The 15,216-nt window shown below is 59.0% G+C and overlaps 1 protein-coding gene across 2 annotated transcripts in view; it reads left to right on the top strand.

Annotated features, from left to right (window-relative positions):
- HMCN2 (hemicentin 2) overlaps positions 1–15,216 on the top strand; it is a 144,508-nt gene that overhangs the window by 108,207 nt on the left and 21,085 nt on the right. The window contains exons 65-84 of one of the 2 annotated variants that reach the window (XM_032308266.1): positions 73–197; positions 607–790; positions 1,327–1,424; positions 1,930–2,196; positions 2,749–2,930; positions 3,366–3,447; positions 3,544–3,680; positions 4,252–4,393; positions 4,486–4,630; positions 5,359–5,486; positions 6,052–6,208; positions 6,916–7,037; positions 7,830–7,994; positions 9,198–9,305; positions 9,536–9,670; positions 10,043–10,177; positions 10,655–10,845; positions 11,760–11,973; positions 12,899–13,033; positions 13,606–13,796. In XM_032308266.1, coding sequence (XP_032164157.1) covers positions 73–197; positions 607–790; positions 1,327–1,424; positions 1,930–2,196; positions 2,749–2,930; positions 3,366–3,447; positions 3,544–3,680; positions 4,252–4,393; positions 4,486–4,630; positions 5,359–5,486; positions 6,052–6,208; positions 6,916–7,037; positions 7,830–7,994; positions 9,198–9,305; positions 9,536–9,670; positions 10,043–10,177; positions 10,655–10,845; positions 11,760–11,973; positions 12,899–13,033; positions 13,606–13,796 — 3,043 coding nt within the window. The remainder of the gene's footprint in view (positions 1–72; positions 198–606; positions 791–1,326; positions 1,425–1,929; positions 2,197–2,748; positions 2,931–3,365; positions 3,448–3,543; positions 3,681–4,251; positions 4,394–4,485; positions 4,631–5,358; positions 5,487–6,051; positions 6,209–6,915; positions 7,038–7,829; positions 7,995–9,197; positions 9,306–9,535; positions 9,671–10,042; positions 10,178–10,654; positions 10,846–11,759; positions 11,974–12,898; positions 13,034–13,605; positions 13,797–15,216) is intronic. The other variant, XM_032308268.1, reaches the window with a different exon arrangement.

The raw sequence follows: 15,216 nt of genomic DNA, 5'->3' as shown, positions 1-15,216 counted from the left end.
GGCCCACCCGGGGCCCCAGGCAGCACCTGCAGACCCTCACGTGCTGGCCCTCGGCGCTCCGTCCCCCCGCAGGTTCTACGTGGACGGCAGCGCCCTGGTGCTGAAGGGCCTGAAGGCGGAAGACTCGGGCGCCTACACCTGCGTGGCCCACAACGCCGCCGGGGAGGACGCCAGGCTGCACACAGTGAGCGTGCTGGGTGAGCAGCTGAGGCGCGAGGAGAGGCGGGGGCTCTGCCATCCGGGAGCTGCGGGGCCTGGCCACGGGGAAGGGGGGGACCGCCACTGGGGCATCTGGAGGGCGAAGCCAGGGCCTGGATGAAGAGACCTGCCCGCTCCCAGCCATGCCGGCGCTATGATCCAGGCCACCCTCTGACCTCTCTGGGCCTCTGCATCCCATTCTTAGACCAGAGACCCAAGCACTCCAGCCGCGGGCTGTGACGGGAGAGTTGAGGAATAGGGGAGATGCGGACGGAAGCCTGGGGTCTGAGAACCCCATATAAGGTGGTTGGTGCTTCCTGGCTTTGGCCCAAGAGGAGCCCATCTCCCCCACCTAGACCCTCTGCCTAAACCCCTCTGTGCCCCCTTTTTCTCTCTGCTCACCCCCAGTCCCTCCCACCATCGAGCAGTGGGCCGAGAGCTCGGGGACCCTGCTGAGCAGGCCCGGGGAGCTGGTGACCATGGCCTGCCCCGTCCGGGGCTCGGCGCCCATCCGCGTGAGCTGGCTCAAGGACGGCCTGCCCCTCCCACTCTCCCAGCGCACTCACCTCCACAGCTCTGGCCGCACCCTCAGGTAGGGAACAGGCTCCTTGGCCCCTGGGCCGGCGGATCCCACACCCACTCCTCAGGTAGCTTGGGTTTCAGAACCCCTCGGAGTGGTTTTCAGAGAAAAATAATATAGACACACAGAGGTTTATGATGGGGAGAGTGAGGGTCCGCCTTCCCCCTAGCCCCAAATAGAACTCCAGAGGTGAAAGGGGCCTCTGCCCTCAGGCTCTTACAGCCCAGGGAGGGAGGCACAGATCCAGGTGAGGACACCTGCTTGTATCCAACTCAGCCTGCCCTGGGGTGCGGGAAATCAGGGAAGGCTTCATGCAAGAAGGTTTCTGAGCAAGCCTTCACCCATTCTTCAGCCTTTTGGAGCGCCGGCTTTTGCAGGTGCCGTTCCAGGTGCCGGGATAGAGCGGAGAGCAAAGCAAAGTCCCTGCCCGACAGCCACTTGATCAGGGGAGGAGAGTGGGGATCGGGGGGGGGGGGACAGGAAGAGAGAGGAACTGTTTCGATGGAGTCCCCTCCCTTTTGCCCCTCCACCCTTCTTGGGGGGTTCAGGATTTCCCAGGTGCAGCTGGCGGATTCTGGTGTCTTCACCTGTGTGGCTGCAAACCCAGCCGGCGTGACCAACAGGAACTTCACCCTGCAGGTGCACGGTACGGACCAGGACGCTCGTTGGGGGCGGGGGGAGGGTGTTGGAGAATAACTGCATCCTTTGGCCTCTTAGGACACGAACACAGAGACTCAGTCTTTGATTCATTTGGCTGCTCATTCATGCATCTCGTGAGCAGCCATTAAGACACTGCGGTGTGCCAGGGCCTTACCAGGCACTGGGATGTAACAGTGAGCAGAGGTGACCCCTGTCCCCAGGAGGGCAATGCAGGAAACAGCTCTGTAAAGAGGTGATCGCAATTCTAGGCAACTAGTGACACCGGGGGAAGGACAGGGAGTGGTGGGAACACAGAGGAGGGTCCTTTAGTTGGCCTGGGGAGTTCACGGGGGGCTTCCTGGAGGAGGTGAGGTCTACGCTGAAGACAGGAGAGGAGAAGGAATTGTCCAGGAGAAGGGCATTCTGACCTGTGTGGGGACAGCCTGTGTGAAGGTCCAAGCGTGACCTGCCATGAAATGAAGAGACTCTGCCCCCTCTTTTGCCCTGTTCAGTGCCCCCTGTCCTGGAGCCGGTGGACTTCCAGAATGACGTGATGGTGGTCCGTGGCTCCTCGGTGGTCCTTCCCTGCGAGGCCCAGGGAAGCCCCCTCCCCCTCGTGTCATGGATGAAGGATGGGGAGCCCTTGTTGCCCCAGAGCCTGGAACAGGGGCCCAGCCTGCAGCTGGAGACAGTGGGAGCTGGTGACTCGGGGACCTACTCCTGCGTGGCCGTGAGCGAGGCGGGGGAAGCCAAGCGGCATTTCCAGCTGACAGTGATGGGTGAGTCCTCTGCCCACAAGGCCAGCTTCTCTGGGCCTGGGTGCAGGGTGGGCCTCGGGTGGGGACCAATGGAGAAGGTTGGGTGGGGGTGAGCCCCTTGGTGGATCTCCCCAGGGGCTGACGCCTGGGTGCTGGCTTTGGGGGCAAGGCAGTCTCATACAGGATGCTGACCTTGCCGTAGAAGGGCTGCATGGCCCTTCATTCTCCTGGGGCCACGCCCTTCAGCTTTGTCCCTCAAGCCTTTCTTTGTCCCTCAAAGAACCCCTGAAATCCAGAGGCAGAGCCCTAAGTCTCAACATGAAGTTTTGTAAATTTTGTGCCATATTGGAAAGAGCTATGTCAGCTGTCTCCCCCCGCCCCACCCCCTGCCATACGGTGTGCTTGCTGGTTTTAAAGCACAAATAATTGGCCCATGCAAAGGGGCTCCTGGTTTCTAGAGCCCTTGGCCCCATCTGTGGTCAGCCTCTAGATGGTGGGGGGTGGGAGATGGACCCCAGCTCCCAGTGCCCTGCATGTAGCTGCCATGGCTAACCCCAGCCGGGTATCTTGCAGATCCCCCCCACATCGAGGACTCAGGCCAGCCTGCAGAGCTGTCGCTGACCCCCGGCTCCCCCTTGGAGCTCCGCTGTGATGCCCGGGGTACCCCCCTGCCCAACATCACCTGGCATAAAGACGGGCAGGCCCTGAGCCGGCCTGAGGACAGCAACAGGGAGCTCCGGGTGGAGGGCGTGCAGGTGCTGCTGGCCCCTAACTGTGGGATGAGGCCGGGGGAAGGGGAGGCAGGGGAGGAGAAGGACCCTGTAGCACTTGGCCTTTAGGCTGAGCTCTTCCTTTGTGCGGGGTGAGCATGTGGAGACCACCCACCTGGGCCCTGCCCTCAAGAGTTCCCAGCCAGGTCAAAGCCAAGGCTGATGCAGAAATAAGAGGAGAGCTGGTGGAGTCAAGGGGTACTTCCTGGAGGAGGCAGGCTTTGCCCTAGCCATAAAGCAATGGTTAGGTGGAGCTAGAGAAGAAGCATCCCAGAGAGGAGAATGATCGGGGAAGGCCGGGTGGCCAACTCAACCAGCCTGAGTCTGAATCCTTGGTCCTCAGTTGTGGAGGAACCAAACCGGATCGGGGGTTGGGCAGGCTGGGGCCGGAGGCAGCGGCTCACACTGCCCCATCCCCAGGTGGGTGATGCTGGGCTGTACACTTGCCTGGCCCAGAGCCCTGCTGGCGAAGTTGAGAAGAGCTTCCGGGTCAGGGTTCAAGGTAAGGAGGGGGTGCCAGGGCCGAGGCAGGAGAGGAAGGTAGGATGAGGCTGCCGGGATAGGTCTGTCTCTCACAGCCTCTCTGCTGCCTGCCTAGGTCCCCCCCACGTTATTGGGCCCCGAGGCCCCCGCTCCGTGGTCGGCCTGGCTCCGGGGCAGCTCATTCTGGAGTGCTCAGTAGAGGCGGAGCCGGCCCCCGAGATCGAATGGCACCGGGATGGCATCCTGCTGCAGGTGGGTGCCGGGCTGGGGACCCGGGGACGCCACCTTCTGTGCTGCTCAGGTCCTGGACCCTGTAGCCTGGATCCTCAGTGCTGAGGGGTGGCCCCTGCTGGCACTTCATGTCCCCGCTTTCCTGGCATCCCGCACTCCTCTTATTACTGTCATGCCCATCTTCTGGATGGGGACACTGAGGCAAGGCTGGGACTTACCCCCGGCTTCTGATGCCTCTCTGTGTGCTTCTCATTAGACCTCCGAGCTCCACACAGTGGCTGGGTGACCCGGGGCTAGTTACCGAGGTTCTCTGTGCTTTCCCCCATCCCCGAAATCGGGACCAAGGATTGTAGGTCTTCTAGAAGCTCTAGCTCCTGATCCAGGCCTGAGGCCCCTCTGCAACGTCCCCGATGGGCAGAGCCCAGGGGTAGGAACTCATTCCCTCCCACAGGAGCCTGTTTCCCCCAGAGGGGTGTCAGTTAAGCCACGGGCCTGCCCCGCTGGTTCCTTGGTCCTCCGTGCCTGGTGCCTGGGGGCTGGCTGGCGCTGGCCCAGCACTAACGAGCCTCTCTCCGCCCTGTGGACATTGCAGGCGGATACCCACACCCAGTTCCCGGAGGACGGCAGGTTCCTCCAGCTGCAGGCCTTGAGCACGGCCGATGAGGGCAACTACAGCTGCACGGCCCACAACGCTGCAGGCAGCACCAGCGTGGCCTTCCACGTGGACATCCACAGTGAGTGGCCTCACCTCCCCCACCCCCACCCACGCTGGCCCTTCCTCAGGCCGCAGACCCCGGCACCCACTCCCTCCATGCCCCTCCCCCAGCGGTGCCCACCATCCAGCCGGGACCGGCCGCAGTGAACGCCTCCGTGAACCAGACGGCCCTGCTGCCCTGCCAGGTGGACGGCACTCCCCCGCCCCTCGTGAGCTGGCGGAAGGACGGAGCCCCCTTGGATCCTGCCAGCCCTAGGTGGGACCGGGACCGCAAGGGGCTCGGGGGTGGCTTCTAAGCAGAAACCGCCTGGGCAGTTAGCACGGGAAGGTGGCTGTGTGGCCAGCATGTGGGTCTTCCCAGAACCCAAGAAATAGGCTTGTCCGAGGTGTTGAGGGTGTCGAGAACCCCAGGTGTCCATCTGTCTGTCTGTCTGGTTTTGACTCTTGGTTGATCATCTCTGTTTCTGTGTGTGTGTGTGTGTGTGTCTTTCTCTCTCTTTCTCAGGCCAATTTTCTATACCTTTCTCTGTAACATGGCAGAGACAGGCCCCCGCCCACCCCCAGGCCCCAAGTTATGGCTTCTGAGCTCAAGCAGCCTGCAGAGCCTTGAAAACTGCCAGACAATCCCAGCAGAATATCCCACGGGTCCAGCCTGAGTCCAGCTCACCCCCAGTCCCGCTGGCCCTGGGAAGGGGCAGTCCTCAGATCTGGGGGACATGCTTAAAAGGGGGGCTATCTGGTGCTGTTGCCTGTTGACTCATAGGGAGAAGTTGGGCCCAGGTGGGACCGCGGGAGGCCCCCTGATGTGCGGAGCTGCCCATGGCCATGACCTCCTCTAACCTTAGCTTCATGGATGCAGCTCTCCAGAGCTAGCACTTTTCTGCAAGGAAAGCCAGGGGCAGAGGAGCTGCCCCCAGGGTCCAGCCCCTCCAAGGGCCTCCCTAGGCTGCTGGTCTCCATGACAACCCCCTCCCTCTGTTCTAGGCTGCAGGTCCTGCCCGAGGGCTCCCTGAGGATCCGGCCAGTCCTTGCCCAGGACACCGGCCACTACCTCTGCCTTGCGTCCAACTCTGCAGGCTCTGATCGGCAAGGCCGTGATCTCCAGGTCTTCGGTAAGTGGACAGGACAGGCAGCTTCCTTGCCTTCAGCATCCATCCCCTGTCTGGGCCGGGTCCAGCCTGGTTTCTGGATTCCTCCTTGCTGTCGGGAGCCAAGAGCAATGGTCTCTCAGTGTTCTTGACAATGAAGCCTGTGAGTAGAACTTGGGAACATGCATACTCAAAGACGCCTCTTTATTTTATGCATTTGGCACATACACGTAACGCTATACTATTGCATTGAATGGGCAAGATAGGAAAAATTTGGAAGGAGAGCATCAGAATCCCTGTACCGGACTGTCTCAGCTCTTCTCACTTGGTGGAGGCCACTCTGCTCGGCGCTGGCCTCGAGCAGGGCTGATGAGGAGTGGGACCCTGAGGGCTATATTCAGGGAGAGCGGGTTAGGAGGCCGGCAAACGGAGGGTGGGGGCGAGCAAAGGTCCCATCACCCCAGATTAGGGAGCCTGTTGGAAGATTCCTGCAGAGTGTCTCCTGCCTCTCCCCTGCCCTCGGAGGATGGGTGCGCTGTCCTTGCCTCCAGCCCGCACCCTTGTCTCCTGGTGACTTCTCTCTCCCCAGAGCCTCCAGCCATCAGCCCGGGCCCATCCAACCTGACCCTCACTGCTCACACCCCTGCCTCACTGCCCTGTGAGGCCAGCGGCTCCCCCAAGCCCCGGGTGGTCTGGTGGAAGAATGGACAGAAACTGGATTTCCACCTGCAGCAGGGTGCTTACTGGTACGGAGCTGGGCCTCGGGGGGGTCCCATGAGGTCCTCAGGATGGGGAAGGGGGTGCCCGTTTCATGGTAGGGAGGCCGGTCAGAAACAAGGCAGGGAGGCACTTGGGTTCTCAACGAAGCCAGTGCCAGGATCTGTGTCCTGACCTCAAGGGTCTAGAAGGATCTTCACTGAGATGCCCAACAAGGGGGTTAACACCATCACAGCTGCTGGAACCTAACAAGGTCAGTGCCTGGAGACCTGGGTTCAGCTGAACCCAGATACTAGTCTTCCCATTTCTCAAAGGCAGCAGGTCATGCAGTGGTCTGCGGGCACATTAAAGGGATCCGTTCACCACTTAATTCTCTAGGCATCTGTTGTATCCTGTTGTGCCAGGCCAGCGTGGAGCTGTCCTCTACAGCAGGTGCCCCACTAACACAAGCCATTCTGATAAGGGAGTTGGACGTGATCACTATCGCAGAAGTTGTCAGAACTGCTGGTTTCAGAAGAAAACACAGAGGGTGGTAGAGAAACACAAGGATGAAAATTTAACTTGCCCACATCTTTAAGAGTAGAAACTTCTAGAAGGAATTTCTAGATTCCGAGCAGGGTGGGGGGAGGGGGACAGATACCAGGGGAGAAATCAGTCTTGAGACACCCGGTCCCCTGCATCCAGATTGCCGGGCAGGTCGGTCATAGCCGGCCGACTGTCTGTCTGTCCATCCCAGGCTCCTGCCCTCCAATGCCTTGCTCCTGGCAGCTCCCGGCCCCCAGGACTCAGCCCAGTTTGAGTGCGTGGTGAGCAATGAGATGGGCGAGGCCCGCAGGCTCTACCAAGTGACCGTCCAGGGTACGTTGGAACAGGAAGAAGGAGAGAGCGGATGGGGACATCACGGACATCTCCTGACCCCACCCAGCCTCACACTGATGCAGACTCTAGCACTGATCCTGGCATGTAGGAGCTCTCAGGAGAGTGCGCTCCCCAATCCAGATTATTCTAAACCGTAATCTGACCTTGCCATCACTCTGGTGAAAATTTCTCCCTTCGCAGCTGCCCACTGCACTCAGAATAGAATGCAAAGTGTCACCCGGGTCCCCAGGGTCCTGTGCATGATGGCCCCGCCAACCACCACCTCCCCTAACCCTCAGGTTCAGCTCACCCCAAGGTCTACCTCACTCTGGGATCTGGTCATGCTGCTTAGCTTTTAGTTCCTCACCTCAGGGCCTTTGCATATGCCGTTCCCTCTGCATATGCTGTTCCCTCTGTTCTGAGCACTTCCCTTTGCCCTTCATCCAGCGGGTCCTTGCTCTCCCTTTATATCTCAGGTTAAACGGCACTTTCCCTGGAGGCCTTCTCCGGCCTCCCCCACTCTTGGGAAGGCTCCCTTCTCCTGTGAACTGCTCTGGAGAGACCTAGCTCCTATCCCTACAGAGAGCAGTTCATAAGGGTACCCCCAAGTCTAGCAAAAAATACTTCCTAGGTGAATGTGACCTCTCCTCTCTCGCCCCTCCCTCCCTGGCCCTCCATCACTAATGTCACCTATGTCTTAGTCTCTGTCGATAGTTCTCATTCACCTGGCCCCGTGGCTATGTGGTCCCCTGTGGACCTCGGTAGGGCGTCAAGCCTTGTCTTGCCTTACAGTGCCTCCCACCATTGCCGATGACCAGACGGACTTCACCGTGACCAAGATGGCCCCTGTGGTCCTCACATGTCACAGCACGGGTGTCCCAGCCCCGGTCGTGTCCTGGAGCAAGGCAGGCACCCAGCTGGGGGTGCGGGGGAATGGCTACCGTGTCTTGCCTTCGGGTAAGTAAGGGTGAGCCGTGGAGAACAGAGACGGAGAGGATCAGGCGGAGGGTGTAAAGGCAGACCCTCGGAGCCCGGTGGGAGAGCGAGATGGAGAGCCCTGGCCTGGCTCTGCCATTCCCTGCTGTGTGACCTAGGGGAACCCTGCACCCTCTCTGGGCCTTAGCATCCCCACTCATGTGCTAGCGTGTTGGTATCCGTCAGGGGTTCCCTGATGTTAGCTGACAGAGGTGCCGCTTCATGGCAACGTGAGGAAAATGATAGCTACATGAGAGTCTCATCAGAAGGATTTTCCTTTACCCTAAAATTTACTTTCCTTAATATTTTGGTGTTAGAAGTTTCTTGCATGAAATCAAGGTGATAGTAGATGGGTGCTTTTGAAATGTCTTCACTTGTCAAAATGCCACTTTAGCTGTGAAGTGTGTAAACCTGATGATTCACAGACCTGTACCCCTCAGGCAAATAATACATTACATGTTAATTTTTTTAAAGCATTTTACAAAAAAAAAGTTGGCCACTTTATGGGGATTCTCCAAATTACATTTGCTTGTTCATTGGTGAGCGAGTGAAATCCTAAACCCTGAGCACCACTGGCCAGATCTGCACTTTTCAAACCCTTCTGAAGCAACAGAACCCTTTCTTCTGTCAATCAGTTACAGGGAATCATGTAAAAGAAAGCTGAGATTCTGGTTCTATCTGGGGATGGGGTGGTCCCGGAGGATTAAAATGGTGTTTGCTGAGCACCAGACTAAGACTAAGACAAGACTAAGGAAGACAGGGCAGAGGGAAGACAGACAAAGCAGTAATCCAGGAAGCCTTCCTGGAGGAAGCAAGTTTTGAGCAGAACACAGCAAAGGTAGCAGGGTGAGGACCCATGGAAGTATGGGTGGGTCAGGGATTTTGGGCAGGGCAGTGGCAGATCCTAGGACATCACATCCAGAAGTTTCTAGAGACTATCCTGTCTGATTCCTCATTGCACATATGGGGAAACTGAGGCCCCAAGAGTGGAGGAGACTTGCCCACAGTTATGCTCCCAACAGGGAGCACAGGCAGGCCTCGAACCCAGGTTTTCCCATGCTGCTGACAAACGGGCAGGGAGGCGGGAGGAGTGGCCTGCAGGAGAGACACAAGGGCAGTGGGGAGAGGTAAGGGACATCTGTCCCGGGTCCCCTAGCTCTCTCCATGTCCTGTTGCCACCCACAGGCGCCCTGGAGATCGGGCAGGCCCTCCCTATCCACACCGGCCGCTACACGTGCACAGCCCGCAACTCTGCGGGTGTGGCCCACAAGCACGTGGTGCTTACCGTGCAAGGTAAGCCTCTCCTGGCAGGTGGAGGGCTAGAGGCAGGTAGGGCTGGGTAGGGAGGGGAGAGCCCCAGGTTCCAGATGCCCAGACCTGCCTCTGATTCATGCTGCAATTTCAGGAATCCCCTGTTCCTTGTAGAGGCTCCTCTCTCTGGTGCTCAGGCCCCCACCCCTGGTTGGAGGGGGCTGGGCATTAAAGGCGCCCCCAGGGACCTCTGTGGCCCTGTCCCCTTGCAGCCTCCCCTGTGGTGAAGCCTCTGCCCAGCGTGGTCCGGGCACTGGTGGCAGAGGAGGTCCTGCTGCCTTGCGAGGCTTCAGGCATCCCGCGGCCAAGCATCAGCTGGCAGAAGGAGGGGCTCAGCATCCCTGCAGGTGAGTCTGCTCAGCACCAGCCAGGGGAGAACAGTTTGGGCCTGGGATCCCCCTGCTTGCCCCGGGCAGGGTGGGGGTAGTGGGCAGGGCGAGGGGGGAGTTCTTCAGACCTGCTGGAAGGTCCCAGAAAGCCCGGGTGTCTTCTTCTCGCCCTGCCCGCCGTCTGTGTTCACTAGCCAGAGTGTGACACTCTATCTGAACATCCGTGCCGGAGTGGGGAGGCTGGAGAGGGGGCAGCCTAGCTGGGCTCTGGGGCTCTGTGCCCCCACCCTTGCTGCTGGTCAAACAGCATGGCCAAGTGGCCCTCCTGCCCCTCCTTGGTGGTCCTGCCGCCCCAGCCACCAGCCCCCCATTTCCTCCCCACAAATCCAGGAGCGAGTACCCAGGTCCTGCCCACTGGAGAGCTGCGGATCACCCACGCCAGCCCGGAGGATGCCGGGAACTATTTCTGCCTCGCCCAGAACAGCGTGGGCAGCGCCGTGGGGAGAACACGGCTGGTGGTGCAAGGTGGGCCCGGGGAAGGGGGCTGAGGCAGACCCCAGCGAGCCGGGGCTCCGGCATCCCTGCGCCCTTCCCTATCCCAGCGTGGCTTGTATTCCGGAAGGAACAAAGGGAAAAGCGTCTTCTCCCATTTTGTGCCTGAGGTCCGCCTTCAGACCGTAACTCGGGCTGCTCTGCCTCCTGGGACCCTTCATGAGACAGCGGTCTGGCCATCCCTCCTTCATTTTGGCTTTCCAGTAACAAAAGCTATTTCTGTCCCTATTGCCATTGTGCGTGTGTTGGGATCACACTGTCATGGCTTCACCAGACTCAAACAGTCCCCCAGTTGTCCAGACCGTGGGCAATGGCCTGTAACAGAGCTGGGAGGCAGCCGAAAGGGGTGGAGGAAGGGGCTAGGGGGATGCCAACCGTCGAGGGCGCTGGAGCCAGGGCAGCCCACCCTAGCTGAGCCCCCATCTCCGAGCAGCCCCCCTCTCCCCACAGTCCCGCCCGTGATCGAGACCGGCCTCCCTGACCTGTCCACCACCGAAGGCTCCCACGCCCTCTTGCCCTGTGCGGCCAGTGGCAGCCCTGAGCCCAGCATCACCTGGGAGAAAGATGGCCAGCCCGTGTCCGGAGCCGAGGGGAAGTTCACCATCCAGCCTTCTGGGGAGCTGCTGGTGAAGGACCTAGAGGTGAGCCCCTGACCCCGTGTGGAATAACAGGACAATAGGAGCAGAAAACCTCTGCTGAGCACCACCTCCCCCCACCCCGTTGGTCATGCTCTGTGCTGAGTGCTATGCAGCTTTTAGTCCCAGGAAGCTGGGGAAAAGGGGCTGACAATCCCCCAAGTCCGGATGAAGAAACCGAGGTTCATTGTGTATCCAGTTTTCCCAAGGCACGCTGTTGCCCAGGCGCGGAACCAAGATTGAACCCGAACCTCCATGGCTAATTCCTAAGGGAGGGAAGGAGCCCTGGACAGGACGGGGGACGGGGAAGGGGATGACTTTGTGTCCCCAGGCTGTACCCGGTTTTCTCCACCCTGCTCTTGTTGACCTGAGCCCGGGGTGTGGGTGCAAGCCCCACCCCCCCCAACAGCTCTTAGATTCTGTCGTCACAAATGTGCCTCTCTCCAGATGGTTGGGTGGTGGCTGGGTGGGTGCACCTGCTGCCAGGGGGAGGGGAGTGTCGCAGAGTCCTTGGACCTTGGTGCGCGGAGAGCTGGATAGCACAGCAGCAAGGGCACCAGCCCTGCTCCAGTGCCGCACGGAATGTCTCAGAGCCTGGCTGAACGTTCTCTGCAAAAGGCACCCTCCACAGGGCCTGTCTCCGGGGTGATGGGACCAGGGATGAGCTTGTGCGGGTAAGGTCCCTAACAGGGTCTCCACCATGTTGTGGATATTGTTATCAGGGCTTGCATGGTTAGGAAGGCTGCCGGGGCGAGGCGCCAGGGAGCAGCGGGGAAGCAGAGCCATTTGCTGGCTTTGTGACCTTGAGCGAGCCCCTTCGCCTCTCTGGGCTGCATGCTCCAAGGGAACCTGCAGCAGAAGGGGTTCCTAGGAGCTGGGGGTGGGGGCAGCACTCAGGCAGACCCTTCCTCTGCCCTCAGAGCCAGGACGCTGGGACTTACACCTGTGTGGCCGAGAACGCCGCGGGCCGCGCCCACCGCCGCGTGCACCTCAGCATCCTGACTCTGCCGGCCTTCACCACCCTGCCTGGGGACCGGAGCCTGCGCCTCGGGGACAGGCTGTGGCTTCGCTGTGCGGCCCGGGGCAGCCCGACCCCCCGCATCGGCTGGACCATCAACAACCGGCCAGTCACGGGTCTGGGCCTCCTGGGAGCAGGGGGAGATGGGGACCCCGGGACCCCAGGGGAAGGGCAGACTGGCAGGGAGACTCAGCATCATGGAGAGGAAGAGCGTGTCTCCAGGCTTGGCCCTGTGTAGGGGGGAGCAGAGCAAACACACGTGTGGTCCTATGTGACAGATCCTATGTCAGACCTGGCAAGAAGCCCCCTGTGAGAAAGACTCCACCCCGAGGGGCCTCAGGGCCTCAGGACCAGGAGGGGGCTTGTGTTACAACCAGCATGGTGGGCCCCTGGCAAACCCCTTTCCTGGTGGTGAGCAGGGGAGGTTCTGTCCCAGTTGATGTCTGGAGAAACACAGGGCCCACACAGCATACAGAGTATACAGTAGGTGCTCAATAAATGTCTGCTGAAGTGATGAATTGCTAAGTCCCCTCCCCGGCAAAGTGATATTTTCAGACACTCCTGAACTGGAGTCCAGGTGCTATGAAACATGCTCAGGAGCTTACCTTGTGTACCTGTGAGGAAGGCTGTGACCAGACCCCACTGCCTTCCGGGGAGGGAGTTTGGGGAGTGATTCAGCCTTTCTGAGCCCAGCTTCTTCATCTCGAGATGGAGATAACAGGCGTGCTGAGGGCAAACTGGTTTAAGGCAGGATGTTCCTGTTAGTAGGCCCCCAAAGACCTACCCTCACCCGTGCCGCCAGCTCACAGTGTGGACTCAAAAATGCTAGAAGCCTGGTTCTTCCAGCATGTCCCCTCCCATGGCCTGTGCCTGCCGTCAATGGGTCTGACGTAGTCAGCTCCCACCGTTGGGAAGAGACACCCGTTTTCATGTCTTTGCCAAAAACCTGCTGGTACCCCGGCCTGAGTGAAGGATTCAGGGCAAGAGGGGCCTCTGGTCCCCTGGACTCAGAACCCTCCGGGGCATCTCTTTTTCTACCAGATGGGGTGTCTGAGCAGGACGGGGGCAGCACACTGCAGCGGGTGGCCGTCACCCGAGAGGACAGTGGAACCTACGTCTGCTGGGCCGAGAACAGAGTGGGCCGCGTGCAGGCAGTCAGCTTTGTCCACGTGAAGGGTAGGGCGTGAGCCTGGTGGCCTCTCCTGGGACCTCTGCTGAACCTGATCTGTTGCTTTTCTTAAGAAATAGACGTCCTGACCTCTGAACTAGTAACCACTTTAAAAAAATACGTAAATAAGTAAATAAAATCTTAAAAAAAAAAAAAAAAGGTTTGCATGAAGCAAGGATCAGGGATTTCTTAATGCTGCTGTGTCCAAACAAGGTGTCCTAATGGTTATGTAGTCTTTGTTTTACAATGTCCCTGGCAGGCACTCTGCAGCTGGGACAATCTATCCATTACAGCAAGTACGCGACACTCATCACCATGCCCTCATTCCTGTGCCAGTCTCAGGCATCACTAATCAATCATAGCAGTCTCAGGCATCACTAATCAATCACAGCAGTATTCTCATTCCATTTCAAATCAGGGTTCCCGGAAGTCTGCTTCACTTCACCCATGACACATCCCTGATGCGTTGACTATTCACAGTCATGTTGGGCCTAGCAGGAGTTTCCTGGGATGGGTTTATGGGAGAAGCTGAGCCAGAGGGAACCTCTTTTCTGATATCTAGTCTGATGTCACCTTGCAGAAGCCCCCGTGTTGCAAGGGGAGGCCTTCTCCTATGTGGTAGAGCCTGTGGGGAGCAGCGTCCGGCTTGACTGTGTGGTCCATGGTGCCCCAGCGCCCGACATCCGCTGGATCAAAGACAGCCTCCCGCTCAGGGGCAGCCGGCTCCATTATCGGCTGCAGAACGGCTCGCTGACCATCCGCAGGACGGAGGCAAGGCGGGACCCCATGCCTTGGGGTGGGGACAACCTACAGCCTTTTCTGATGGCTTCAGAGGGTTCATCAGGTTACCACGGTCCCCTACAGTCTACAAAGCACCTTCCCACCCATGACCCAGATTCTCCCCACCATTAACCCGAGTGAGCTCCAGCCAGGGACTTTTCTCTGTGCTTCAGTCACCCTAGCCATTCCATGGGGCTAATCGTTTCTAACTCATAGGTGTAAAGTAAGAAATCAGTGAGATGACCCATGCCGGGAATTTAAGCGTGACTGGCTCCTCGATAATACCGATAAATGCCCAGAGTAGACAAGTAAGAGAGCCCCATTTTACAGAAGAAGACACTGGGGCTCAGAGAGGCCCATGACCAGGAGGTGCCCAAGGCAGGACCTCATCCCAGCTCTCCTGACTCCTGCTCTAGGCTGTTTCCAAAGCCTTGAGCCCTGGGGCAGGCTCATTCACCTTCCCTTCTGTGTCGCAAGTCTGAGTGGTCACGCAGACATCCACAGTACCCTCCTCTCAGGCTCTTTTTAGGGCCCCTTGCTTTCCCCCAGTTACCCGAGTCTCTACCATGGCCAGCCACTGGTAGGTACGTTTGCTTTGATGAGCGTCATTTCCTGTCCAATCTTAGCAGCCGCGATCACCATTTTACCAATGGGTGGTGGTACATACTCATCTGGGGACGTGGCGGTGTAGTCGTAATGAATCCAGGACAGTCCCCAGTGGAGCCAGATCTGGTCCCATCCTGATGTGACCCCCGATCTCACCTCTTACCCGCATGTTGGGCTGCCCCTGCAATCCCTTGAGAGCGGCCTCCAAGATATCACCTTCTGGGCACAGACGGTGGCCTCAGGCTTCCTCTAGCTCCCGCTCCTGGTGGCAGTGCCGCCCAGAAGTGAATCTGAACCGTGTCCTTCCTGGGCTTCCTCGCTGGCCGTGGTGGTGGGTTTCCTGTACAAAGAGCTCCCCTCTCACTAAACTGGGAAAACACCGCAAGCCATCGCCCCTCTGGAAGGCTCATGGCACACGCCCGCACAATAAAAGCCCCAAGAAATCCTGCAGTCAGAGGCGGGTTGTTGTCCGACTCAGTGCTTCCCAAACTTCCTTCACCATGGAACATTCTTTTCAAGGAATCCCTAGTAATGTGCCATAGAAGAAGACTTCATGGTACCCGGTTTGGAGGAGGGGGATCTGAATCGTGCCTTTGCAGCGTGTGGCTCTGCTGAGGGCAACAAATCCATGCTCTCAGTCACCACTACCCCCGCGTTCCAGGCGTGAAAGGGGCCAGGATCTCTTTGGAGGTCTGTTGACGGGTGGTCACAGAGGCTTTTCTGATGGACTCCACGAGCCCCTGGCTGGTTTATGCTCTAAGCTCCTCTGCTTAGATGTGTCCTGCTCCTGTACCCTGCTGTCCCC

Source organism: Mustela erminea, chromosome 12 (genome assembly GCF_009829155.1).
Source record: "Mustela erminea isolate mMusErm1 chromosome 12, mMusErm1.Pri, whole genome shotgun sequence".
In the NCBI taxonomy this organism is placed as follows: Eukaryota; Metazoa; Chordata; class Mammalia; order Carnivora; family Mustelidae; genus Mustela; species Mustela erminea.
The sequence above is the reverse complement of the archived record's forward strand: the minus strand, read 5'-3'. Positions and strand labels throughout refer to the sequence as shown.